The 25,629-nt window shown below is 52.0% G+C and overlaps 1 protein-coding gene and 1 long non-coding RNA gene across 9 annotated transcripts in view; both read left to right on the plus strand.

The window, feature by feature from the left end:
* Positions 1 to 2,573: 2,573 nt before the first annotated feature.
* Positions 2,574 to 4,271, plus strand: LOC130544553 (uncharacterized). The gene is made up of 2 exons (XR_008960930.1): positions 2,574 to 2,629; positions 2,736 to 4,271. It is a non-coding gene; the product is annotated as an uncharacterized LOC130544553 (long non-coding RNA).
* A 10,739-nt stretch (positions 4,272 to 15,010) lies between these two features.
* The window catches only part of TRAF3IP1 (TRAF3 interacting protein 1), a 59,243-nt gene continuing 48,624 nt past the window's right edge, over positions 15,011 to 25,629 (plus strand). For 6 of the 8 annotated variants that reach the window (XM_057306113.1, XM_026491414.4, XM_044380464.3 and 3 more), the window contains exons 1-7: positions 15,011 to 15,237; positions 18,838 to 18,906; positions 19,306 to 19,467; positions 21,297 to 21,440; positions 21,543 to 21,971; positions 24,194 to 24,265; positions 25,194 to 25,269. In XM_057306113.1, coding sequence (XP_057162096.1) covers positions 15,115 to 15,237; positions 18,838 to 18,906; positions 19,306 to 19,467; positions 21,297 to 21,440; positions 21,543 to 21,971; positions 24,194 to 24,265; positions 25,194 to 25,269 — 1,075 coding nt within the window. In that variant the 5' untranslated portion in view covers positions 15,011 to 15,114. The remainder of the gene's footprint in view (positions 15,238 to 18,837; positions 18,907 to 19,305; positions 19,468 to 21,296; positions 21,441 to 21,542; positions 21,972 to 24,193; positions 24,266 to 25,193; positions 25,270 to 25,629) is intronic. The other 2 variants (XM_044380474.3, XM_048214289.2) reach the window with 1 other exon arrangement.

The following is a 25,629-nucleotide window of genomic DNA, read 5'->3' on the forward strand; positions in this document are numbered from 1 at the left end:
GTCACCCAGAAAAGTCACTGTCGTAAATGCTATTGGGTTCTTCCCACCTCTCCTCCATGGGCACTGTGGGGCACGCCTTACACTGAGCCAGTGAGAGGCAGGAGCCGCCAGCCGAGCCGTTCCTCGCCCTTTGCCCTCTGGTGGATAAAGATCCCAGGCCTGGTTTTTCGCTCAGCCAGGCCAGAGAAGTCCCATAGGCCGAGCTCGTGAACCTGTTGAGTGTCGGCTTTGTCCCACGTGGCCCTCGTGGCCCTCGGTAAGCAGGGGCCGCATGAAAATGCCTGCTCTTGCATTTTCCTCCTTTGTCCCTCACTCTTGCTGCCCTGGGATTCTACCTCCAGCTTAAAGCATTCGTTCTGAAGCCTACCTGGAGCCTCTGCTCTCTAGGGAATCTGCACCAACACACCAGATACCGAAAAGGGTTCTAGGAAGCAGACCCTCAGGGCTTCATTTTGGGCTTGAACTGTCTACTCATCTCCGAGCCATAGGGGCCCCATTCCTAGTGCTAAGTGGGACAGCAGTAACCAGGGTTCAGCCTTGGCCTGTTTTTGCATGGCCCTTGAGCTAAGAATGGTTTTTACATTATTTAAAGGTAAAGGGGAGGAAAAAAAAGCCAAAGAATATGCTGCAGAGATCATACAAGGCCCACAAAACTTAAACTATTTACTATCTAGCCCTTTACAGAAAAAAATTTGCTGACCGCAGTTAATAACCCACCGTGCAGTGGCATAGTTGCATTGCAGTTATGTAAGTTTTCACCAGTGGTCAGTTATGATGGGGGCACAGCAGAGAGCCAGGCACCGAGGGACTAAGAAGATGCGGGACTTGAGGGGGCCACGACAGTAATAATGCCGATTACGGAGAAGGGCGGCTCCCTGTGTACGTTCTGGAGACCTTGAAAAACAAATGATAGGCTTACGACAGTTCACTGCCAAACTCAGACAAAGTCTGCAAGCTGGAGGCCTCTATGGCAGCTCAGCAAATTCCCATCTTCTGCAGCCACTGGGTGGACTGTTGGAGCTCAGGCCAGTCTCTGATTGCGAGGTTCACAGAGCTACAAAGGAGACCCAAGCCACAGCCTTGACAGGTCCCCCGTACAAGGTCAGCAGTCAGACGGGGAATGATCCTGGGCCACGGATGTGGCCCACGGGAGAGATGAGCTAGGGTTTCAAAGCCCCAAGTTCCCAGGAGCCTCCTAGACGTCAGAGCAGTGCCTCGTACTGTGCCGGAGAATAGATCGTCCTTGCTAGATGCCTCACCCGGAGCAGGCGCCTTGACAAGGATGCTTGTCCTCAAGACCTGCCCTCTGCCCACCCGCCCCCACCCGCCTTTGATTTCCAGGCCTGTAAAGAAGGTCACGTGTCAGCAGAGCTCCGGGAGGATTCACTGGCCTACGGGCACTCGTCTGTGATTGAGAACTCACAGGCCAGGACACCAGGAACTGGTTCTAATCATTTCTCGGGATGACTCCAGCAAGTGTGCTAGTAGAAGTTTAACAGCTGACTCTCTGAAGGGAAAAATTTTGTAACATTTGCCAATTTTTATGGTGTAAATACCCGCACTGTGGCCAATCTCAGGCTACCAACGTGACTCTGTTATGAAAGAGGCAGTGCCTACAAGGGCCAAGCGCATGACGAGAGGAGGCCCACCTCGTCTCACCCCGGGCCCAGTCTGACGTGGCCCACACAGCCTTGCTTTAGAAAACAGTTTGGGTTTGCTCAGTTACAAGGACAGGTAGGTCTCCCGAAGTTCGACACCTACAAGACTGTTTTTCCAGACTATTTAGGAGATTTGAAAAGGGGCTGTTATTACAAAATAATCCCACTAAAGTTTCCATTGTAAGAGTATTTCTGAGTCATTGAGACCTCTGGCTTCCTGTGTGAGGAGTCTGCCCTAAGTCAGTCTGTGGTGGATTTCTAATAGTGGCTCTCGAGACGTTGTTTGTGGCAGAGAGAGACCGGTCCTCAGACAAGGTGCTGCTGCTCTTTTTGGCCTTAAAATCTGCTGTCAGCTGAACGGAGGCTACTCAAGTTTCTCTCCCCTGAGTGAGGGCCCCGCTTATCCAAGTGTTGGTACAAGTCATTAGGGTTCCGGTGAGGGACAGATGGCTGCCAGGCATCCTTGTTTCATCCTTCCAGAATGATCTGGCCCTCCAGATGTTTCCTGTCAGCCTGCCTTTCGCTGTCTGAGCCTGGAGAGCCAGGAGCTGGGCAGACCTTGGCTTTCCAGCCCCAAACCAGGGTCAAAAGCCAGGAAGAGGTCACGGAAAGTCTCAGTTCCTGGCAGCTTGTTCCACAGTGGCTGGGAGGGTAAGCTTGGCCAGCAGCTGGGCCCAAGTGCCCTGGCCCTCAGTGTGGAGTATTGACCTCAGAGATCCAGGCTTGCAATTAACGAGAAGGAAATGGAGCTCCCTGGTAGACGAGGTGCGTAACCTGACGGTCTCTGTTTTTAGGGGAGCATGTTTGTGCAAATGTGGATGATAACAGAAAAACAAAAGGAACGGCAAAACTCTCAGTGATTTTTCTCTGGGTTGTGGAACATGAATGACATGAGTTTTGTTTTTTCTATTTTTCAGTGCCCTTCACATAGTCCATAATGAGGACTTAGTGAGTTACATAGATTTGAACATGTAAGTTATGAGTTCTGTCTGACCTGCATGCATATATTATAATAAGCATCTTGCAATTAGAAAACAATAGTTTTTTTTTTAAAGATTTTATTTATTTATTTGACAGAGAGAGAGCGAGACAGCCAGCGAGAGAGGGAACACAAGCAGGGGGAGTGGAAGAGGAAGAAGCAGACGCCCAGCAGAGCAGGGAGCCCGATGCGGGGCTCGATTCCAGGACCCTGGGATCACGTCCTGAGCTAAAGGCAGACGCTTAATGGCTGAGCCACCCAGGTGCCCCGAAAACAATAGTTTTAAATTCTATAAACTACTAAATATAAAATAAAAAGTTAACTTTGACTAGGATGTTTAGTAGCCGATGAGACTGGCTTGCTGTGTTCGGGGCTGTATTAATAGAGACGGAGAACAAGGAAGGACCCGAGTGGTGAAAAAGCAAAAGTACCGACTGTTCTCATTGCAAAGTTCTTATTTTTGCCTGACTTCTATTCATTTCCCAGCTTTTGTCTTCAGTAATCAGGTGAATATGTCTGCGTGCTATTTTGAACCACCACCGCTGGGGATTTACCAAGCTTATAGTTATTGTGCAGATCTTTGCAAAAATATGAACTGAAATAATCTGCAGAGCAAATGTCAGACGGTGACTCAATGAACGAACTGCAGCAAGCAATGGTGGGAGACAGCGGACGTAGCCGTGAGCTCCTGGGGTGGAGACGTACCGTGGGATTGAACACGCTGGGTATTTGGAGGCTTTTAGGAGTCACGGCAAGACACCGGCGCTACAGGGGTAGAAAGATAACACGGTGGGCACGGATGTGCCTGTGAAGCCAAAATAAAGTCGACGCAGCAATATTGCGAAAGACGGAGCAGAATTCGTGTGCTTTGGGGTACGTATCTGACGTGTGCAAGCACGTAGAACACACACGCCGATGGAGGACACTGGGAGGGAACAGATCAACGTGATTTATTTCCGTTGGGGTGGATGCAGCGCGAGTGTTTTCCAAGCTCTGTTTCGCTGGTGCAAATAATCCAGGGTACGGGGTTGTTATTCCTGCGCTCTCTCTCACGTGGATTTAGACACAAACGGCCCTCTAAGGGTGTTTGCTTGAAGGCCCTGCATGGGTCCTGAGTGGGATTTCAGGCCTCTGAGGCAGGGATTTGCTGTGGGAGGTGTGGCGGAGACCCTGGCTGGGCTCACTCTGCCCCGCTCGGACCTGGTCCCTTTGTGGCCACTTCCTCCTCTGACGGCCCGCAGGCCCCGGGGCTTGAATGTTCCATCAGTGAAGATTAGGCGGGACCCTGCCTGTCATGGGTGAAGACACGGGGCGAAACAGCGGCCAGTCAGCACTGGGTCGGGGCTGCTCAGTGTGGAGGCGGTCACCTGATAAGAAGTCCCCACCTTTCCCAGTGCCTGGGACGGGGACGCTGTGGACCCTTGCCTCCCACTCTGGACCCCAGCTTCCGTCCTTGCCCTCTTCTCTGTCCCCGCTCAGGACTCTGGACTTCCAAAACTCAGAACTCATCATCCAGTGGCTCCTTTGAGGCAACTTTCGATGGCATCCATATGCCAAGACGATAGAACCTAGGTTTAGAAGTGTGCTCCAAATCTGCTTGAAACTCACTCAAAATAAAATTATTCCCCCTTTGCGAAGATGAGCTTCACCCCATCCTATCCAAGGGTGTTTTTTTTTTTCCTTAACCCTTTGATCCCCAGGGCTCCCTCCCCTCAATATTCAGGTCATCAAGATTTCAGGCCACATGGACGTAACTCAGAGACGAGGTGCCCTCGAAGATGCCCTTTGCGGGCAATGAAGGACCTGTCCCTGGTGGCTCTGGGCCTCAGCTGCTCGGCCCAGTGTGAGTGTGTAGTGTGTGTGTATGTGTGCTGTGGGCGTGTGTATGTGTGCTGTGGGTGCCTATCATCGGGGACCAACATCTTTCATCACCATCAAAAGATTGACCCATTTTCAGTAACCTCCTTCCTGCGGCCCGTGAGGCCTTTGTTCGGTTTGTGCGGGAGACCTGAAATGCATCTCCAGTCGAGCCTGGTTGTGGCTAAGAGACGTGGTGTGGGCTTAGCAGGTGGGAGAGGAAGCTCAGCCCTGGCTCTCCTGTCAAATTTCACCTCCTTTCTTTCTGGAAAAATTTTAAGACTCTGGTTTCCTTTTTCTCAGTTACAGCTGAAGCCTGTCTTCAGACCAAGAGTCAAGAGTGGACAGTGGGAATACCCTGACAGCATAGCCCCTGGTTGCTAACTGGGATTCAGAGTCAAGAGTGGACAGTGGGAATACCCTGACAGCATAGCCCCTGGTTGCTAACTGGGATTCAGAGTCAAGAGTGGACAGTGGGAATACCCTGACAGCATAGCCCCTGGTTGCTAACTGGGATTCAGAGTCAAGAGTGGACAGTGGGAATACCCTGACAGCATAGCCCCTGGTTGCTAACTGGGATTCAGAGTCAAGAGTGGACAGTGGGAATACCCTGACAGCATAGCCCCTGGTTGCTAACTGGGATTCAGAGCCAGCTGTCGGGGCCCATGCAGGCTCCGAGTCAGCTCTTGCTCACAGCCAAGCCCCGTGTTCCCCAGGAGAGCTTCGGGCAAAGACAAGCCTGGCTCACCTACTAAGCCCCAGCAAGTTGAATTGTTTTTGGTTTGTTTGTAAAATGTCATTGCACTTACAATAAAAACAATTGCTTTAATCTCGAATGTTCCATGCTCCTCTTGCAGGCAGACGCCTGAGTCTCAGGGGTGGGCCTGCCTCATTTAATGACCCCATTCCACGATGTAGCCCTCCTTTCTTTCAGACACTGGCATTATGCCTAGTGTTACCTGTCTTGCTTTTATCAGAATCGTTGGGCACATATAAGATTTATCTGTTTGGACTGAACATAGTGACAGTTAAGAGACCTAATGTTGAAATAGTTAGCTAAATATTGTCTTTCTGAAGAAGCACATCATGCCGGGACCTCTGTCTCAGTAAGAACCCCGAAATGGGGACGTTCTCCTTCTTGCAGAGTCATCCAAGGGGAAATGTTCTAATCGGTTGGGAGCCAGTACCTTGGAGGTAGTCCCATACGGTTGCTGAGAGCCAACCCTGGAGCAAGCCCCATCCCAGTCCACCGTTGACTGGGTGCACCATGCTGGATAAATTCTGGAACCCCAGTGTTCTCTTCTGTAAAATAGGGCGAACAGTGGGACCTAGCCTGAGGATTGTTATTAACTTATTTATTTATTATTGTTATTTAAAGACTTTACTTATTTGAGAGGGAGGGAGAGAGAGAGAGAGAGAGAATGCATGAGCGGGGGAGGGGTAGAGGAAGAAGCAGACTCCCCGCTGAGCAGGGAGCCCAACATGGAGCTGGATCCCAGGACCCCGAGATTATGATTGAGCCAAAGGCAGACGCTTGACCAACTGAGCCACCAAGGTGCTCCTTATTATTATTATTTTAAAGACTTAATTTGTTTATTCCAAGGAGAGAGAGAGAGAGCAAGAGCATGGGTGGAGGTGGTGGGGGGCAGGGAGCAGAGGGAGAAAGACAAGCAGATTCCACACTGAGCACAGAGCCCGATGCAGGGCTGGGTCTCACAACCCTGACATCATGACCTGAGCCAAAGCCAAGAGTCAGATGCTTAAACAACTGAGCCTCCCAGGCAACTCCCTGAGGGTTTTTCATTAAATTAAATTAAATTAAATTTAAATTAAATTAATTAACATATAGTGTATTATTAGTTTCAGAAGTAGAGGTCAGTGATTCGTCAGTTGCATAGAACACCCAGTGCTTGTTCCATCACAGTCCTTCCTTAATGCCCATCCCCCAGTGACCCCATCCCCCACCCTCTCTCCTCCAGCAACCTGAGGGCTGTTTTTTAAAAACTTAAATTTAAATTGTGGTAAAATAACGTACCGAAGTTACCGTCACACTTGTTTTGAGCGTACAGCTCTGTAACGCTAAGTGCATTCTCCTTGTTGCGCAAGCCATCCCCAGGACCCTTTCCATCGTGCAAGACCCAAGTCCTGCCCCCTGAACACTAAGTCCCCGTCACCCCAGCCCCTGCAGACTCTTCAGCCGCTCTGGGGGCCTCATACCCGTGGAATCCTTCAGTATTTGCCTGTGTGTGGCCGGCGTGTCTCACTCGGCACAACGTCCCCAAGACCCATCCATGTTGTAACACGGGGTGTAGCCCTCACCCCTTCTGCATGCCACCCATCAAGGCTGCACCCCTGGCCCACACTCCCTCCTCTCCCTTTCTCTTTGCCCATAGGTCGGTCTCTGATCCCCCCAAATTTCCCCGAGTTGAGCGTTGGAGCCCCATTGCCCCCGTACTTGATTTTGGGTCTGGTCCTCAGCTATTGCTGACCTTCGGCTGCAGGGGACAAGAGTTTCTCCGCAGCCTTCCAGGGAGGCCCCGGCTCTTGCCCTCAGCCTCCCTGCCACCGGCGCGCTGCCCCTGGAAACCCTGCAACAGCCATCTGAGCCCTGGGCCTCTTGCGGGCCTGCGGTGGCGCCCCCTGCTGGACGGCTGTGTGACCGCAGCACCAGCACCCTGGGGGCTTCAGGTCAGCTGTGAGGGTGGGGGCGGGGGATCCAGTGTGGAGGCCTCAGGTTAGGGGCTGCCTCCGCAGGGGCTTCTGAGAGCAGCTCCCTTAGCTGGAGGTCCCCAGGCATGTGGGTTTGCACCCCCAGCTCAGTCAGCCCTTGAACGTGGGCTGCGTCTGTGGAACAGGAGGTGAGGCAGGACCCCTTGGTGGCGCCCCAGAGAGGAGCTCGGCCGTGCGCTGACAAGGACCCACACTCTCATGGAGCGGGGCTCTGTCCCGCGGGCATCTGGAGGCCGCACAGCCACGTCGGTGGTGTGAGACTCCCTCCTTCGGGTTCATGTGGCCGCCGTACATCGTGTCGCCTGAGGCCGCGGGACGGGCTCCCTCTTCCTGGAGCCAGCGTCCAGCGGGGAGGAGACATCGCACAGCAGTCACACCATTGTCGTCCCACCTCGGCCCAGAGGAAGCCAGACCGAGGCCCCGTGAGGCGCAGGTCCCGAGGCCCCTGGGGAGGGGAGTCGGAAGGAATCAACTACGGGGTGGGGTGGCGGGTGGGGATAGTTCGGGTGGGACTCTCAGTTTTTATGTCATGCAGAAGGATGCCGTGGGCTTGGACTCCTCCCTGAGCCTGGTCGGCCTGGGAAGGGGCGCGCAGGAGGGGCGCACAGGAGGGGCCGAGGCCTGGTCGGCCTGGGAAGGGGCGCTCGCGGGAGGGGCTGGGCACCCGGAGGTGGCCCAAGCTGCTCTGGGCCACGCAGAGTGTCCTCGGGACTTGGCACCTGCCCGGGTGGGATGCCTCCATTCCCTGCTCTTGCCGTCGCCTCCGCTGGCGGAAAGCCCCCAGTCCACACATGGGTGTTGTCCTCACTGGCTTTTGGGAAGAGCAGATAGTGACTGACTTTGGACACTAGTTAACCAGAGTTCGGTGGAAGGACTTGCCTGGGACTCTAACAGCAGAGGATTCTTGCCTTTGTTTGAGATCCAGCCCCCTGTGCAAATAGGATGAAATCCGTGCCCACTCCAGAAACCTACCCTCAAGCAATGGTTCTGCTATGTGTTCAGGGATCCAAGGGCCTTCCCATCAGACCCCAGGCCCTGGCAGACCCGGCTTAAGGGAACCTGTAGAACGGGGCCCAGCCCTCACGCTCTGGGCAGGGGGTGGGGGTGGTGGTTGTTGCTCTGAGAACTCGCTACTGTGGATAGATTCTGGAAGAGATGTTCAAGCTTATTGAGTCCACGTCCTTCACTTTCTGGGTGAAGTAACTGAGGACTGAAGAGGTCGGAACCCACCCAGTTTGCACAGCTGGTGACAGGTAAAGGCCGCTCCAGGTGCCAGCTAGTCCAGGAAGGGCCTCACCCCGGCATCTTCACAGGTACACCTCAGGCTTGTAAATGACCCTATCAGAAGCAGCTACACACAAACGGGCCATAAATGGGCCCCCGAGACACAGTTTACCAGCACGGTTTATCAATAACACCATGGTTTTCCCTAGGGTTGGGGGGGTCTCCTCTGATAACTTTTAACTTTTGTTTTTGATTTAAAAGTTCTTATTGGGGCACCTGGGTGGCTCAGATGATTAAGCGTCTACCTTCGGCCCAGGTCATGATCTCCAGGTCCTGGGATCGAGCCCCGCATCAGATCAGGCTCCCTGCTCAGGCTCTCCCCCTCCGCCCTGTGCTCTCTCTCAAATGAATAAATAAAATCTTTTTAAAAAATAAATAAAAGCTCTTATTTATTGGGAAATAAATCTAAATTACGAGGAGGTACAAAGAAGCAGAAGAAATGTCCCATTATCCCAATTCCTGGATAGTCTCTGAAACCTTGCTAATGCTGGACCTATTTACATACACAAGCACATACGCTCGCGCACATAGACATTTAACATTGCTGAGCTCCCATTGCTTACATAGCATTCGAGTTTGGCTTTTTCATTTAAAATTATGGTATAAACAAACCATATTATTAAGAGCCCTTTGGAAAGAGCAGTTTTAATAAGAATATAGTCTATTCAACATCCAGGAGAGAGTGATTGAGTGCCTGGGTGTGTCTGACGGTGCTGACGGTATAGGGGTTCAGGGGAGAGCAAATCAACCAGGCCCCTCTACTCATGGAACTCACTTTCTGGGGTGGGGGAAGAGACAAAAACAAAAGGAAGATATGAATAAAAAATTGCTTTCACAGAGTGGTAAGTACTTTAAAGGAAATAAGGTAAGATGACAGGCTGGGGAATTCAGATGTGGTCTATTTTTGATATTTCTGAGAGGTCACACGTGAGCTGAGACCCAAATAATGGCAAGGATCCAGCCATATGAAGATCTGGGCGATGAGTGTTACTCTTATTCAGTTAAAGGGACCAGCAAGTGCAAAGGTCTTAGCAAGCTTAGGAAGAAGTTTGTGTCTTCTTTTACTCTAGGCTCAGCTGGAGAGGAGGGAAAAAGGTCTTCCACGGCGGTCCCTCGGGCTTCACACTACGGTGCCAGCCACCTTCCAGCTTAGCCAGGCCAGCACACAGCAAGGCACTTGACTGGCCAAGCAAACTGATGCCTTCCTTTCTGAGCCTGCCAGGGACTTCAGTCTGGGATCCAGGGCGGGTGGGGCTGTGTCCAGACTCTGGGCCACTTCTCCTTTCGCCCAGTCCTTCCTGCAGGCTGACCCACATCCTGGGCTCTTCGCCCCCACCTCCTACCCCTGGGCCTTTGTCTCTGGGAATGTTTGCCTTACAAGGGAGAAGCAGCGTCTGGAAGCCCCTTGCTTTGTGGAGCTCTCTTTCCTGGGGTGAGTCATGGCCACTGTCATCTCTCTCATTCATTTGGAAATTGCTTATTTCAAGTACATGTCCTCCAGCTCTTTATGTCTCAAACGCTCTCTCTACTGTGATTTTCTATAGTTATGTAATTGCTTGTCTGTTTTCAGGAATGACTCTTTTTTATGCTCTCTTTTCCTCTAATCCTTACATGACCCTGAGGTGCTCTGGGTAATTCAGCGACTGGCCCCCATGCTGCCAGCCCCCGGAACTGGAGGCTCCCCACCTGCCTCTGGGCCTCACCTGCTCCTCACTCTCCTGAGGTGGTTCCATGTCTCCTTCTTGGAGTCTGGAATCCTTAGCTGGGTCTTGTCGGCCCTGCTTCCCCAGGGCCTTGCAGCCCTGTCCCGGTCTCCGTGTGGGGGGCATGGACCTGCATGGGGCTGCGTGGAGGCCTCAGGAGGATGCTCTATGTGACTGGGAGCGTGTCCCCTCCCAGAGGCTGCCACACGCACCCCACGGCCTGCTTCCCTCAGACAGGCTCTCAGTGGGGTCTGGTGACTCTGTTTCCTTGTCCCAGATCCTCTCAGAGACCCTCTCTCATGGCCCTCGGTCCCAAAGACAGCAGCAAGGCCTGTGCCTGCAGGCCTGCAGGGGGCCTCCTCCACCTAGATGGCTTCCCTGCTTCCCACAAACTGGGAGAAACCACGCTCAGGCTTCTCCCTCATGTGGCACTGGCTGGGGTCCTCAGTGGACCCTCAGGGGCCAGAGGGCTCTCTGCGGCCCCACCCCCTGTCCTCACTGCTCTGGGTGACTGACCACTCATAGACAAGCCGTTGCTGGGCACAGCTGTCCCGTGGCCCCAGGCCCAGAGGAGGATTCTGTCTGCATGAAGTTTGGAGGAATGGGGCTAGGCAGTGTCTGCTGGGAAGGCAGGGCACTTGAGGTCAGAGGCCAGGGTCAGTGACCTCCCTGAGGTCCCCCTCCACTCTTACTCAGGTGACCCAGCCAGTGTTCAGAGTTCAGAGTTCAGAGGTGGGGACTCCTCGTAGGAGCCTCTGGGCTCCCAGGTCAGCCACAGTGAGCAGATCAGGGAAGATGTCTGGGTCAGGACGCTTCAGCTCTCAGACACCACAGCATTCTCTGTATCTCGTGCAGCCCCCCAAGGGCTCTACCTGGCCATCCCATGAGGATGACATCCCACCCCCTCTCCCCCTAACACCCGGAGGGCACCAAGCTGGTGCGTCTTTGTCTGAAGGCTTAATCACTTTGGCGCTGTGGGCCAGCCTTCATGAACTAAGGGCCCAGCCCTGAAGAAGGACACAGTCTCACTATGGCCCACCCCCCTATTTAGAAGACTTCTGGGAAGCCAGAGCGGGGACAGGCAGTGGCAGGGAAGGGGAAGAAAGGAGGCTAACACTGTTCTCCATGTGAATACGAAGTATTAGTTTCAGTGTGGACAAGGGTGTTCAGAAATGATCAAACAGTTGGGAAGCTATTTTATTCTTCTTCATAGAGTTGATGAATTGTTTGAGAACCTTTGTTCTCGGGAAACATGAACACACAAAGGTGTGTGTGATAAAGATAGATACACGGACAATCAGGAGAACGATGGAGATCTTTGAGCCCCGGAAGGAGCCTGAGTCACAGTGTCCACATTACCCTGGATCGTTCCAAGGGATTGAACTGTCTTGCCCCTGCCTTGGGATGAGTCTGGAATGGAGTACCCCGCGCTGAAAGAGAGGGGGTAGTTGGGAAGATACATATGTAGCTGGTGGGGTTGCTAGAAAGTCAGGAAGATTTGACAAGGCAGGGGTCAGAGGATGGAGGTGCTCTGGCCAACGGGGTAGACCTGGAAGCTGGGGAGTAGGGCCAGTAACTCAGGGCCACCCCGGAGGGAACACGTCTGAGGGTGCAATTTGCTGGGTGCTTTATCCCCATAAAGCAAGAGATAGCTCTATCCAGTGAGTGTTGCCAAATTCCTTCCCTCCTGGGTTGTCATTCTCTTAGGTGGCTCCTAACTTCTCAGTAAAGTCTCAGACATACAGCCTGCCCACGTGGTGAAGTACGGACAGCGCTGCTGGAGGGAGATGAGCTCTGGTGGCTCGCCTGGCCTCTGTCCGGGTGACCAAAGCTCAAGCGGTCCTGGAAGCAGCTAGCTGCAGGGACAGTGATGCTCTCCGGAGCAGTGGACAGCAGAGGACGGCATGGATGTGGCTTACTAGAAGGTACGTAGTTCTCCGTGAAGTCTCCAGCATCTAGACAGTACTCAGCACTGTTGACCTTAAAAATTAAGCTGTCAGTTATTTCACTGGCAAAAATGGATTTATTCTGGAATAGCAGAGAATTCAGGGACAAGCACACTACAGCAAAACCACGGGCAAGTCCCCAGAACAAAGGCGAGATTCTCTTTTACAGAGAAAAGAGGGAGTTGGGAGGGCCGTTACAAACAAAAAGTCCATGGAAGGAAACTGGGAGCTGGGAGTGGCTTCTCATGGGCTGAGCTGTGACTGTCTCTCATTGACTGGGCTGTTGCCTGATGAGGACGAAACCTTTCTTCCTGTGGCTGGGATGGTAAAATAATATCCATGTGCAAGGTCCTTCTGTTCCTGTCGGATCTGCAATGGATAACCAGTGCTGGGAACGAGAGCGCCTCCTGCTGGCTTCCTGCCTCTATGTCGTGAAGGATGTTTCCTATTCATTTTCACAGCACATAGTGATTCATTGGGCGCCCGGACACTTCATGAACTATCTTCACTGAATACATACGAATATCCGACTAGTACATGAAAAGAGTTCAAAATCACAAATCACTAGAGAAATGCAAATTAAAACCATAATAAGATATTATATCATGACTAGAATGACTAGTTAAAAAGACTGAACTAAAGCAAAACAAAAAAAAGACTGACCTATCGTCTTGGCAGGAATATGAAGCCATTAGAAATCACATACATTGCTGGTGGGAATGAAAGATGATGCCACCAGATTGAAAACTTGGTAGCATCTTGTAACGTTAAACATATTCTTAACATACAACCCAGAAATTCCACTCCTGGGTATTTATTCAAGAGAAAGTGAGTAAAGGATAGGCAGGGCTAGGTAGGGAGAGATAGGTAGGGGGCTACATGACCAGGCTTACAGAAATCCCAGATGTGGAAAAATGCTGAGGTGTAAGAAACCAGAGAGAGGGAACATAACCGAACCATCTCCTTTGTCTTAAACGTCAGAGACAATGTATTTTTATGACAGTTACAGATTGACCATTAAAAGCCACCAGACTTCAAAGGAGAGGTAAACATGGTGCTATCGGTGGTAGAGACGTCAAGAAGATCTCAGATTCCCTGGTCAGTTTTCAATAAGAGACTGACCATAAAAGCCCTCAGTGGCAACCCCCTGGGGACCCCTCTCACTCTAGAGAGCTTTTCCTTTCTGTTCTTACCTTCACTTAATAAACCTTCACTTCACTTCACCTTTCTGTGTCCGAGAGATTCATTCTTCGACTCTATGAGAAAAGAACCCTGCAAATCTGCAACAAAAGTAAATTAATGTATGTTCGCGCAAAGACTTGTATGTAAATGCTCTTAGCAGCATTATTCAGAAATAATCAAACCCCAAAAGCAACCCAAGTATCGATAAACTGGTGAATGGATAAACAAATTATATTATGAAACACCACTCAGCTACAAAAAGAATGACCTATTAAAGTATGAAGCAACATGGATGAATTTCGAAATCATTATATGAGAAAGAATTAAACACAAAAGACAAAGTAGCATATGATTCCATTTATATGAAACTCTGGAAAAGGTAACATTATAATGATAGAAAGTGGATCAGTGGTTGCCTGGGGCTGGGGTGGAGGAGGAGATAGATTGCGAACGAGCAGGAGGAAATATTTGAGGGAGCACCGAGTGTTCTATATCTCCGCTGTGGTGGTAGTAACATTAACGCATCAACCAGTATACTTAAAATCGGTGAAGTTTATCACATATAAATAATTTAAGTTGCATATAAATTTAAAGTTGAAAAACTCCCACCCCTCGATACATCAGGGGCAAATTTATAAAAGCCAATGATAAAAAGAAAATCTGGAAGGCAGCCAGATACATAGAAACAAAGGACTAGAGCAGACTTCTCTTCAGAAACTATGTAATCCAGAAGCTAGTAGAGTAAAATCTGTAAAGTACTGAAAGAAAAAGTTGTTAACCCAGGCTTGTATACTCTGTGAAAGAACGTTCCAAATGTGAAGGTGCCACAAGTCCTCCCAGACAAAGGAAAGGTGACAGCACTCATTGCCAGCTGACCTTTGCTAAAAGAAACAGTAAAGGAAGATCCTCAGAGGAACACGATACCACATGGAAATTCGAGTCTATGCAAAGAGTGAAGAGCGCTGAAAGCAGTAAAAATATATGTAAATAAAAGTTATAAAGATACCATTACAAGAACGAAACGGATGAAGGGGGTCAAAAAGCGCACCTTTCCAGTTATAAATTAAGCCGGTCATGGGGCTAGAGTCAGCACGGTGACTATAGTTAACAATATTCTGCTACATACTTGGAAGTTGCTGAGAGTACATCTTAAAAGTTCTCATTGCAGTAAAAACATTTTGGAACTATGGTGGAGGATGTTAACTAGACTTACTGTGGTCATCATTTTGCAATATACACAAATATCAAATAATCGTACACTTGAAGCTGATGTTCTGTATGTCGATTATTTGTCAATAAAAAAAGATTTAAAAATGCAGCTGCAATCAGCATCTTTTTATTTCAAGAAAGAACCAAAAACAGGTCACAAAGCTTCCAAATTGCTGGAAGGATTTCTGCAGTGAGCCTGTGCCGGTGGGTGGAAGACAGGTGGACGGAGTCACTGACACCCGGCAGAACAATAAGGACGCGGCTTGGTCCTGGTTGCCAGGCGCAGGCGGGACATTGGTCCAGACCTCTCGCAGCGAGCGCGGCGCGCAGGGGCGGGGCGCGGCGCGGCACCGCGGCGCGTCCGTTGCTAAGGCCGCGCCGCCCTGGCGACGGGCGCCTGTCGCCCCGCGCACGCGCCGTGGCCGGCTCCGGTGCACTGTGGGATGGGAGCCCGAGCGGCGCGTCGAGGCCGGAGCGGGCGGCGGCGGCGGCGGGGCCGACGGCGGCCGGAGAGCGCGGCTTAGTCTTGGCCGGCCTGCGGGGGCGCGGGCCCGGGCGGCGCCGCCATGAACGCCGCGGTGGTGAAGCGGACGCAGGAGGCCCTGGGGAAGGTGATCCGGAGGCCGCCACTGACGGAGAAGCTGCTGAGCAAGCCCCCGTTCCGCTACCTGCACGACATCATCACGGAGGTTGGCGCCTGGCCGGGGGCCGGGGGCGGGCCGAGGGTCAGCGACCCGGGTGGGGGTCGGGACCCAGGTGCGGGCCGGGGTGCATGCCGAGGGTTGGGGCTCTGGTGCTGGTCGGGAGCCGGGTGCGGGTCAGGCCCAGGTGCGGGCCAAGCGTCGGGGCCCCGGGCGGGGGTCAGGGCCGGGAGTCGGGGCCCAAGTGCGGGCCGGAGTCGGGGCCCCAGGTGTGGGTCAGGGCCCAGGTGTGGGCGGGGCGGGGGCCGGGCAGGGCCCGGGTGGGCGTCAGGGGCGGGAGTCAGGGCCCACGTGCGGGGTGCGGGCTGCGGTCCGAGCCGGAGGTCTGGGCCCCAGGTGCCGGCCGGGAGTCAGGGCCCAGGTAGTGGTCAGGGCCCAGGTACGGGGTGCAGGCCGGGCCGGGATCAGGGCTGGTGTCAGAGTCGGACCTCCCATAGCCTAGCGCAGCCCCTGCCCGCGGAGCCCGGCTTGCGGCCCTGTCAGAGCAGCGCCCCACTGGGCCCAGTTCCGCGGTGCCTCTGTACGGAGTTCCTTGCCCTCACCCCTGCTCTTCCCTTCTCACCCCTCCTCCTGGGCCGCCTCTTCCGGCCCCTCAGGGAGCATTCTTTCTTTCCAGACTACCCTTAAGTCTGTTAGCACTCCTCTTCCACCCTGCCTGGTGGAGTCGTTTCTGTGATTTTTTTACCCCTTCAGTGCCTAGCTCGTGAAAGGTGATCAGAAATTGTTGGAGAATTAAATTATGGTTGGTTGTTTTTTTATCCTCATGCCCCCCAAGTTTTTCTCCACACTACTTTGCATGGTGATCACGTTTTGGATGCTTAATAAATACCCGTGGATAAATTTATTGAAGGTGGTTGTAGTGGGACCCACAAGGGAAAACTATAAAGGAGCAGGTTGGCATTGGCTGATGAAGGGCACAGCCTCACCTCCGTTGAGATTGGTTGTCTGTAACTTTTCCCCAGTGGATGGTGAATTACCGAATGATGGCAACTGTACTTGTTTGTTGCCATATCCTGGGTGAGCTGAACTGGATAAGGTATACAGAAGGAGCACGGCGCACATTCGTCGTTGAAGGAGGCTGTTTAGGCTCCTGGTAACTCGTCTCCATGGCGCACCTAAGAAGGGTATTGAACTCAGGCACTTGGGCGTGGTCTTTGGGAGTTAGAAATCAGGTTGAACTTGCAGACTTCCGAGGGCTCTGCATATCGGTCCTCAAACTTCATTTCTTACTCTTTCCAACAGGTTGGGTGTATTATTCTCCCCAAGCTTTGCTTTATCATTTGCTGTCTCAACTTAGTTTATAATGTGTGCGTCTGTGTTGAAAACCCTAACTGTGCTTAGAACTCTCTGGAATTCCACCCACATCCCAGCGCTATCTTGTGTAGCCTCCACCTCCTCCTGTAGCTAGGGCAAGGCTTCCACCTGTCTTGGACAGTGTTTGGGGAAGGGACACGGCTGTGAGGAGAGCCCAGTGGAAGCGAGGCTGTGTGCTGCTTTACCTGTAAGGTACGCAGGTAGTGTCCCCAAACGCAGAAGGGAAGAAGTGAGTTAGACAGGAGTGAGCCTGCTTGCCTGACCACAGCAGTTGCCACCATACCCTCACACTTTTATCTTCTGCGTGAGTCCTGTCTCTCCACTGATGCAGAGAGGCAGCGGGGCTAGGCCTCATCCTGTGGGTCTTGGTGTGGCGCTGGCTCCTGGAAGGTCGGAGTAGCCTTGGAATGGGGAAGGAGGAGGGACATTCAAGCAGGAATTGACTTGGGGGACCAGTAGCCAGGCTGTGTGGAAGCAGTTACACGTTCCCAATCAGGAACCAGTGGTCTGCTTTTCTTTCATGGTTTTTGTCTAATCTAATGCTGAAATTAATTTCTCTGCCTATGTAAAGGTAAATACATTAATTGTCACCTGCTTGTTAAGAATTTTAGAATGGCGTATTGGAAAGCATTTTCAGGTAAGAGGTGAAGAGCCTCTTAATTCTTAATTCTTTCTGAGTGTTGTTTTCACAAGTTACCATATTAGTAATTTAGCTACAGCTAAACTAACTCTGTCTCTTTCATAAATCAAAGCATTGATCTTGTAAGGTTGATGTTTCATGTTCCTTTTTTTTTTTTTTAAAGATTTTATTTATTTATTTGACAGAGATAGAGACAGCCAGCGAGAGAGGGAACACAAGCAGGGGGAGTGGGAGAGGAAGAAGCAGGCTCCCAGCAGAGGAGCCTGACGTGGGGCTCGATCCCAGGTCTCCAAGATCACGCCCTGAGCCGAACGCAGACGCCCAACGACTGAGCCACCCAGGCGCCTCTGATGTTTCTTGTTCCTTAAAAGTATTGTTCACAATTTTAACTACCAGCAAAGTAGGAAAGCCTCAGAAGAGACAAAATGAAAAGGCTCTAGGAATATTAAGTATAGGATACTCTTAATATCCCGTCTGTCTTCTTAGGGAAAATAATAGCACAGCTCTTAGGTAGTTGATGAGGAATGAGAGCCAACTTAATAGTGAGGTGTGCTGGTCTCAGAGAAATAGCTTGATGTTAGCACAGGACTGTCTGTTTTCCAGCAAACATGCCTTGCACTGATACAGATGTTTTATATCCACCCAGGACATACACATGTGGGTATATTCATGCTTTCTACGTACAGTGCAGCTGACAATTTCTTTTCCATTTTATTTTATGAACAAAAATGCTTATTGCTACTCATGTTGATTTTATAGTATCCTCTTGCATTTTGGAAAACTCTGGTCCGAGAGAACGAGGAGCCTGGCTGTGTATGGGTACAGGGAGGAACAGAGAAAATCACCATCCCTGAAGCTGGTTCAGGGTAATGGGGAGCTACAGGTTGACTGAGGGGAGGACAGGCAGGGAGAGAACAAAAGTGACAGTTGCACAGAGCACCCCCCTGTCATAGCAAGTGAGTGAGGAGAAGGACCTTTCCATCCAGGTTCAGAAACCCAGGCTGAGAAATTCCTGTTCTTTCCAAAATTTATTCTCTCCACTGGGCCTGAGTGACCCTTGTAAGATACTGTCCTCCTGCCTTTGAACCTTTCAGGGCCCACTTGTGGTTCTTAAGCCAAAATCTGTATTCCTGAGTGGCTTCGAAGGCCATCTGGGTCAGACTGTGGCCCCGCCTGACTCTGGCCTCAGGCTCCTCCTGCCCTGAACTTCTTTTGCTCTGTTGAATAGGACCCTCTGGGCCCCGGACCTTTTGCAGGGGTTGTTTCACCTGGCACATGTGTCCTAAACACCCCTACCCCCAACTCAGCCTGTGGTCTCAGTGTAGATACCATGTCTTCCGGGAAACTTCCTCTGACACCCTTTCCCCTCCTGTGTTTGGATTAGGGACTGATCCTGTGCTCCCTTAGTACCCTGCAAGTCTTTGCAATGTTTACCCATCCACACTTCCAGGCTGGGTTCTGCCTGGTCAAAGGCCTCCCGTATAGTAGACACCCAAAAGCTTGTTGAGTAGGTGAAGGAATTAAATCTGGATATGGACAGACTATGACAGCTCTTGACAGTGTGGGGTTCAGGGGGTAAGGCCGACAAAGAGGCTGCCCTGTGAGGTGCTGACCACTGCCTTGATTTTTTGAAGGTGATTAAGGTGACTGGTTTCATGAAGGGCCTCTACACAGACGCTGAGATGAAGTCCGATAACGTTAAGGTAGGCTGGGGAGGGGGGCGCCCCTCAGCCTCACAAGTGGGTTTTCTGTAAGCTGTGAACTGGATGTATGTCATTTATATGCTGATGCGTGTTGAAATACAGGGTTGATTAAATCGAGAATTGTAGTATACCCTCTCTTGTTTCATTTTCTTACCTTTGCCAAGTGCATATCATGCTAATTTTATCCACTGAGGAATGGAACTAGTGTATTAAAGGTTCCTGCTAGCCTACCAGCTCAAATTAAAAGCTTTCATTATTTGTTTTTCTTTTGTTATGAAGAGTTAGTATTTCCAAATCTGACGCGGTGTTAATAGGAACTGTGCCTGTTGAGCATACCAAAGATGATGGAAACTTTTTTGGAAGTACTTTTTATTTGTATTTTAAATGGAAATCTTTCAGGATAAAGATGCAAAAATTAGCTTCCTTCAGAAGGCCATAGACGTGGTGGTGATGGTTTCAGGAGAGCCACTGTCGGCAAAACCAGCGCGGATCGTGGCCGGCCTCGAGCCTGAAAGAACAAACGAGCTGCTCCAGAGAATTGGAAAATGCTGTCTCAGCAAGGTAATGCAGAGGCGCCAGAGTTTAAACCCAGCAGTCCTGAAAGGCAAGACGGGATGGTAGGCGACCGCAGGGTAGTGGGCAGTGTCTCAGGAAGGAGTGTTTGGTGGAGTCTGTCAAGCGCTTTGCTTTGGAGCCTTAGAGTTCCAGGAGGAGTGATTTGAAACTATGCAGTGAAACAAAGGTGCGCCACACACAAGACTTCAAGCTACGTATGAATGAGGGAACTTCACAGACACTGGCTCTTGGGGCAGGGGGCAGTGTGCCCAGGCAGCCAAGCCCTGCCTACCTTCTCCCTTTGGGCCTCCTTCCAGGCCAGGGTCTGGGAGGCCGGAGGACCTGCTGTGCTGCTTCGGGGCTTATGGGACACTCCTGTTCTCTGCCTGCCTTTCCAGCCTCCGGTGTCTGCTTCTCTCCTTGCATTCCTTCCTTCCTCTCTCCTCCCTCCTCCCCCCTGCACTCTGTTCTTCCGGTCCTCTCTCCTTCCTGGCTGTTGACAGCAGAGCTGTGCTGCCTTCAGAGAAATCCTGTGTCACTTGTACAGGGACTGATTTGCTGCTTCCAGAGATCCTCACTGTGGGTTGGAAACTTGGCCTCTCTGCTTAGATCCAGCCCAGGCCATCCTTCCTAGGGACGCTGGAGGACATCTCCGCTCGGCGATGCCAGCAGGGCTTGTCCAGGGGCCTTTCTTCTTTGTGGGAGCCAAGGCACCTCCGAGGGCAGAGGGTATAGCTAATACGCCCTTCATTTACCTAATGGGTTGTGGGCTGGGGCTAATCTTCCACGTTTCCAAAATGGGAAAGAGGATGGGTTTCAGGCCACACAGTAGGGGTGAGGGTGGGAGGTGGTGCTCCAAGGAAGCCATGAGAGAGTCTCGCCCTGGTCTGCATCCAGATCTCAGGCTCGGAGGCACACAGCTGATTTTGCCAGTGCCCTGGCTTCCGTCCCCAGTCCCCACTCCTACATCCTTTCTGTTACTTCTCTTTCAAAACACGTTTGACTCCTGTCTTCCCTGATGAGTCCTTTGCCAGCTTCCTGTTGCCTCTGGGCACAGCCAGCTCCGTGGCAAGACTCACAAGGGTCCTCACGACCTGCTGCTGCTCCCCCCCGCCCCCTGTTCTCTCTCAGCTCCCGCACCGCGCCTGCACCCTGAGGTCCCTTGCACTGGCCAGGCCCCCTCGTTTCTTCGTCTGGCAGCAGTGGGGGATCAGTCGCTGTTCCTGGAGCCCAGGCCTTTCCTCTCTCCCAGGCTGGCTTAGGCACACTGATGTTTAACTGCTGCGTTGGCCTCTCCCCTGATACATAGCGTGTCCTCAACCTGGCGTCTAGTGCCTGGTGTGCGATGGTCAGTCAGTGCATCCTTGTGGAATGAATGAGCGTGTGAGTGAGTGTCTGGAGGTGTTTGATGCTTCTGCATGGCGTCGGGGATGCTGCAGAAGGGTTTCGGCATTTGATCGAGCTTGAGTTAGATCATTCTGTAAGGCCCTTTCAGTGCTGGGCCTCTGTGATCCTGTGAGAGGTGTAAGGCATTTGTGGAGTCGTGCGAGGCAGCTGTGCTGTCCTCGCATGACACGCATGTCCACACTTGACAGCTCGGTGGGATTGAAGTGGGATTCCCTTAGCTTGGGTCAACTCAGCTGTTCACGTCTGAAGTGTCGGAGGTGATGCCGTACTTGGCGATGACAGCGTTTCCTTCTAATGTTTTATCCTTTGACTTTCATGACCGTGTGTTTAACGTGTTTAGTGAGCTGTCTTTGTGGACACTTGCATTTGTCACTTGTGCTGATCTCATTCTCACCTTGTGTTTCGTTTCTTCCGATTCGGACCACAAGCTCTCCAGCGACGAGGCAGTGAACAGAGTGTTAGCTGGAGAGAAGGGGGATCTGAAGGGGAGGACCTCACTGACGTCAAAATCTCAGGAATTAGACAATAAGAATGCACGAGAAGAAGAGCCCAGAGGTCATAAAGATAAAGAGGTGAATTGCAAATTGCACATATTCGAAAATGAAATAATGAGTCTTTCTATAGTTCAGGTAAAGACATTTATAAGTCTTACTGTTGTTTAATCTTCTTTCCAGGAAAAAAGGAACTCTGAAATAAATGAGAGAAGTATAAGCAGAGATCGAAAACAGAAAGAAGAAATGAAGGAAGAAAGCAGAGCAAGAGAGAAGGACAAGGAGAAGGAGAAGACAAAGGAGAATGACCGCGATAGACATAAAGATCCCGAGCGAGACAAGCATCGAGAGGGGGAGAGAGAACGAGCCAGAAACCGGGCTAAGCAGGACAGAGACCGGGGCAACAGAGACCGAGACAAAGATCTGGACCGCGAGAGAGAGAGAAGGAATGAGGGAGGAAAGGAGAAAGAGAGGTGGAAAGACCGGGAGAGAGAGCGCGAGCGAGACAAGGCCCGGGACAGGGACAGGGACAGGCGGAAGGTGAAGGACGGGGAGCACTCCAGGGACCCCGAAAAAGAGAAGAGCAGAGAGCACGACAAACCTGAGAAAAAGGTAAAGTCCTGCTTGAAAACCTCTGTCTTTTAGAAGAGTTTGTGTTGTTCTCAGAGGTGTTTCCCGTCTGTGTCGCAGCGTGATCGGGACGTTGCTTCTCTCCGACACCGCGGTAAAATGATGCCACTCGGGCGTTCCCAGGAGAGACCCAGACTGACACCAGTTTTTGCTGGGGTTCCAAGATATACCGCTCTCGCCTCTGGCTGTGTGTGCATTTCGGTGATTTTTGAAGACGGGGGGCCCAGCCCGTAGCTGCGTGAGCAGCCCTCCCGAGCCGCCTCGGTTGCGTGCATGCTCCTGGGCTCGGCTGAATTTACGAAGGCTCAGGGCTACTGTCTAGGTCTTGTGGGCATTAGCGGATACGTACAAGACTTTGGATTACTGTAATTTTTGTTTAAAGTTTCAGGTAAATTTATGATTGGCTAGAAAATTCGTTTGGTTTCAGTGTTTTCCAAATGTGCAAGTTACTCTTGGGTTCACTGTAGATAGTTCTGGTCTCTGTCAGGGCTGGCATTGTACGTACCTGTTCTTGTGGGGACAGCATATTGTCAAGTGTCCCCGGAAGGCTGTGGAAATCTCCTGGTCTCCAGCTGCTAGGAAAGAGGGAGCGGAGGTCTGGAAAGGTTCAAGGTCAGCAGCAGCGTGCCGAGGGGCGAGGCCTGGGCTGGCGCTCGTGGCTCGTGCTCCTGGCTCCGTGGCACCGCATCTCAGGGTGTGACAGTACCGGGTGATGAGCGGCCATGGGACTGACCCTTAGAGAGCCTCGAGGTCTCCCCTGAATGCCTCGGAGTAATGGACCCTGTGAGATATGTCATGAAAACCAGGCTTCCCGAAGGAGTTCTAGAAATAACAAAGGCATTCCCCATCTTTTGCCTGTTTGTGGAGCTCTAAGAAAAAGTGTTTCTCACTGACCTGAGTTTTCGGAAGCACTAGCGTGCTCTCATGTATGTTCCTGGCGTGAGGCAGCCTCCGAGTGGGATAGCCTCAGCCCTCCGGGTTTTCAGGTGAAGTTTCCCACGTATTACGTTCGCTGAAATTGCTGATGCTGTGAGGAGTGTTTTAAATAGAAAGCTAATTCCAAAGAGACGTTTTTATGGAGGCGTCTGTGGGATCCTGGAGCCCAGCGGCAGCGACGGCTTGGCTTCGCGTGTGGGAGGCCAGGGTGCAGGGACTCGCCTCTGCTCCGAGCTGGTCCGCATTCCCCTGGTCGGCTTTGCATAGATCTTTCGTGGTGGTTTTGCTGGTCCAGCTCCCCTGTGGGGCGGCATCTGGGGGGCAGCGCTTGCCGGCGGCAAGGACACCCCCTGTGGGACCCTCCCAGGGAGGCTCTGGGCAGGCGGAGACTCCCTTCTAACCCGGCTGTGTGTTGGTCCCTTGATTCTCCTCCGTTCGATTTCCGTCTGGAGGAGACGATGCTGGGACCTTCGCAGCCCCTCTCAGGCTTTGTGTGCTGAGAAGGCGAAGTCGTAGGCGTGTGTGCGGAGTGTCGGGTGTGGCGGCGAAGGACCGGGTGTCCGGCCGGCGGGTGCGGAGCCCCGCACCCTACGGGGACGGCGGGCTGCGCTGCGCAGAGCCTGGCGCCTCCAGCAGGAAGTCACGGACGCGCATCCTGGTTGACCTCGACAGTCATCCCTTGCTTTTCAGTCTTCACGGGGCGCGGGGTCCGAGGCCTCGTCTCTTCTAGTCCTTCCGTCAGGACGTGTCGGTCAGAGATGTGCCTGGAGCTGTGAGCGGGGGTTCGCAGGTTTCCTCCGGGAGTGTTTCCTGATGGAGAGTCTGAAGCTTTTGCTTGACAAGAACCCTCCGTTGGAAAGTGCCCCCCCCCCCCCCGACCCCGGAAGGAATGAGCAGCGGCTGTGTTTCCGTGGTGGCTGGCGGTTTCTCTTGTTCACTCCCTTCCCCGTTCCCAGATTCCCCGTGTTTCACTGGCACGTTTCCGAGAGGTTCGGCCTGGGGTGGGCATCCCCCGTGTCCAGGAGACGCTGTTGCATAGCTTCCTGGGAGGCGCCGCCCCGACCCCCTGCCCCACCGGGACGATCCCGACGGCCCCTGGGGCTGCAGGCAGCATAGGAGCCGCAGAGGCTCAGCCTGGAGTGGGACGGATGCTCCTGAGGGAATGGTGATCTTGCTGCTGCTTGGCAAGAAACACCTTGCACCTTGATGTGGTTTTAGATATAACAGGTTTAAATAATTCTAGAATATGATGAGTTTTTTCTTAACAGTCCTCAAGCTCAGGGGAGGTGTCTAAAAAGCTGCCAGATGGATCTTTGAAAGACTCCAGAGCTGAAACAGAGGTAAACTTTTAAAAAATAACTTCAGGAGACATAAACCGTGGCTGTGTTGAGGAGGTGACTGCCATGCTGTGGTCTCTTCTAGTCTGTGGAGACCTGGGGGGTGGGGACGTGGCGCAGGCTGCCACGTGAGCCCCAGCTTCCGTGCTGGGCTCCAGGCTTTCCTTATACACTTATTTGACAGGTATGACGTTTGGGGTACAAAGGGATGGGGGAGTCATTTGGGAGAGGGTCCGGGTGGCACTTTAGATGAGTCTGGGAGAGGATCCAGTCTCTAGGCAGACTGGCAGCGAGGGTGCTGGAGGGATCCCTCCGAGCTCTGCTGGGCCTGCGGGGTAGAGGCCCCGTGGCGCGTGTCCTGTGGCTGGGCCACATCATCTCCCTGCCTCCAGGCCGTGGAGGTTAGACTCAGCCCAATTTTCATAAAGCACTTTGCATTTCAGAGAACACGTGCAGGCAGCTGCAGGGAAGGTGGACCAGGTGTGGCGTGGAAGCTGGGAGGCCAGTTAGGAGGGCATAGTTATGGCAGGCTGAGCAAAACCTCATGGCTGGTGTGTCCTGTGTATAAACGCGTATGTTTGCACTCAGAGTTGGCACAGATGCGAGGAATTAGCATACAGCAAGGGAGATGGAGTTCCCGTAAACACACCTGATAAGACCGTGCTCTCAGTGTGGTTGGCGGATTGCTGGCCTTCAGAGAGCTTCACAGAGAGGTGAATTTCTGAATTTAGAGTGAAGGAGGCCTGAGTGTCCTCTCTTCACCCTCAGGTCTGGGGTGATGACCTGTGCTGAGCTGGTGTCCCTTCCTCGTTAACGCATCTGGATAGTGGTGTTCTGTTCCCTCTCTGTTCTTCCTGGAGCAGAGCTTGATTAGTAACTCTCACTGGTGGTCGTGCATCAACTAATTCTTTTCCGTTCTCTTTTCTTTAAGACCGAGATTTCCATTAGAGCATCCAGGTCAGTGACAACAAAAGCATCAAAACGGCGATCCAAAAATTCAATGGAAGGTACTGCAAATTTATCATATAAGTAGCTGAAAATATGGGTAGTAATCACAGTATCTGTTAGAAAAAATTTCCTGTGGCTAGAAGGCAGATCTGCCAGTGGGGGCAAGAAACAAAGACTGTGTGAAAAGGATGAAGATTAGTCTCTCTCTCTTTCTCCCCCCCCCCCACACGTGCACGTGTGTGAGCCTGTGACACAGTGGCAGAGCAGCACCTCTTTGCTGGAGATCTGTTGTAATCTGAAAGATGTGATCGAATTTTAATTTTCCAGAAATGGTTATCAGTCAGCCGTGTGTCACTGACTCTTGTCGCTTGAAGTGGTAGGCTAAATGTAATCCTGACACGGTGGCCAGCAAGGGCATC

Source organism: Ursus arctos, unplaced genomic scaffold (assembly GCF_023065955.2).
Source record: "Ursus arctos isolate Adak ecotype North America unplaced genomic scaffold, UrsArc2.0 scaffold_1, whole genome shotgun sequence".
Classification (NCBI taxonomy): Eukaryota; Metazoa; Chordata; class Mammalia; order Carnivora; family Ursidae; genus Ursus; species Ursus arctos.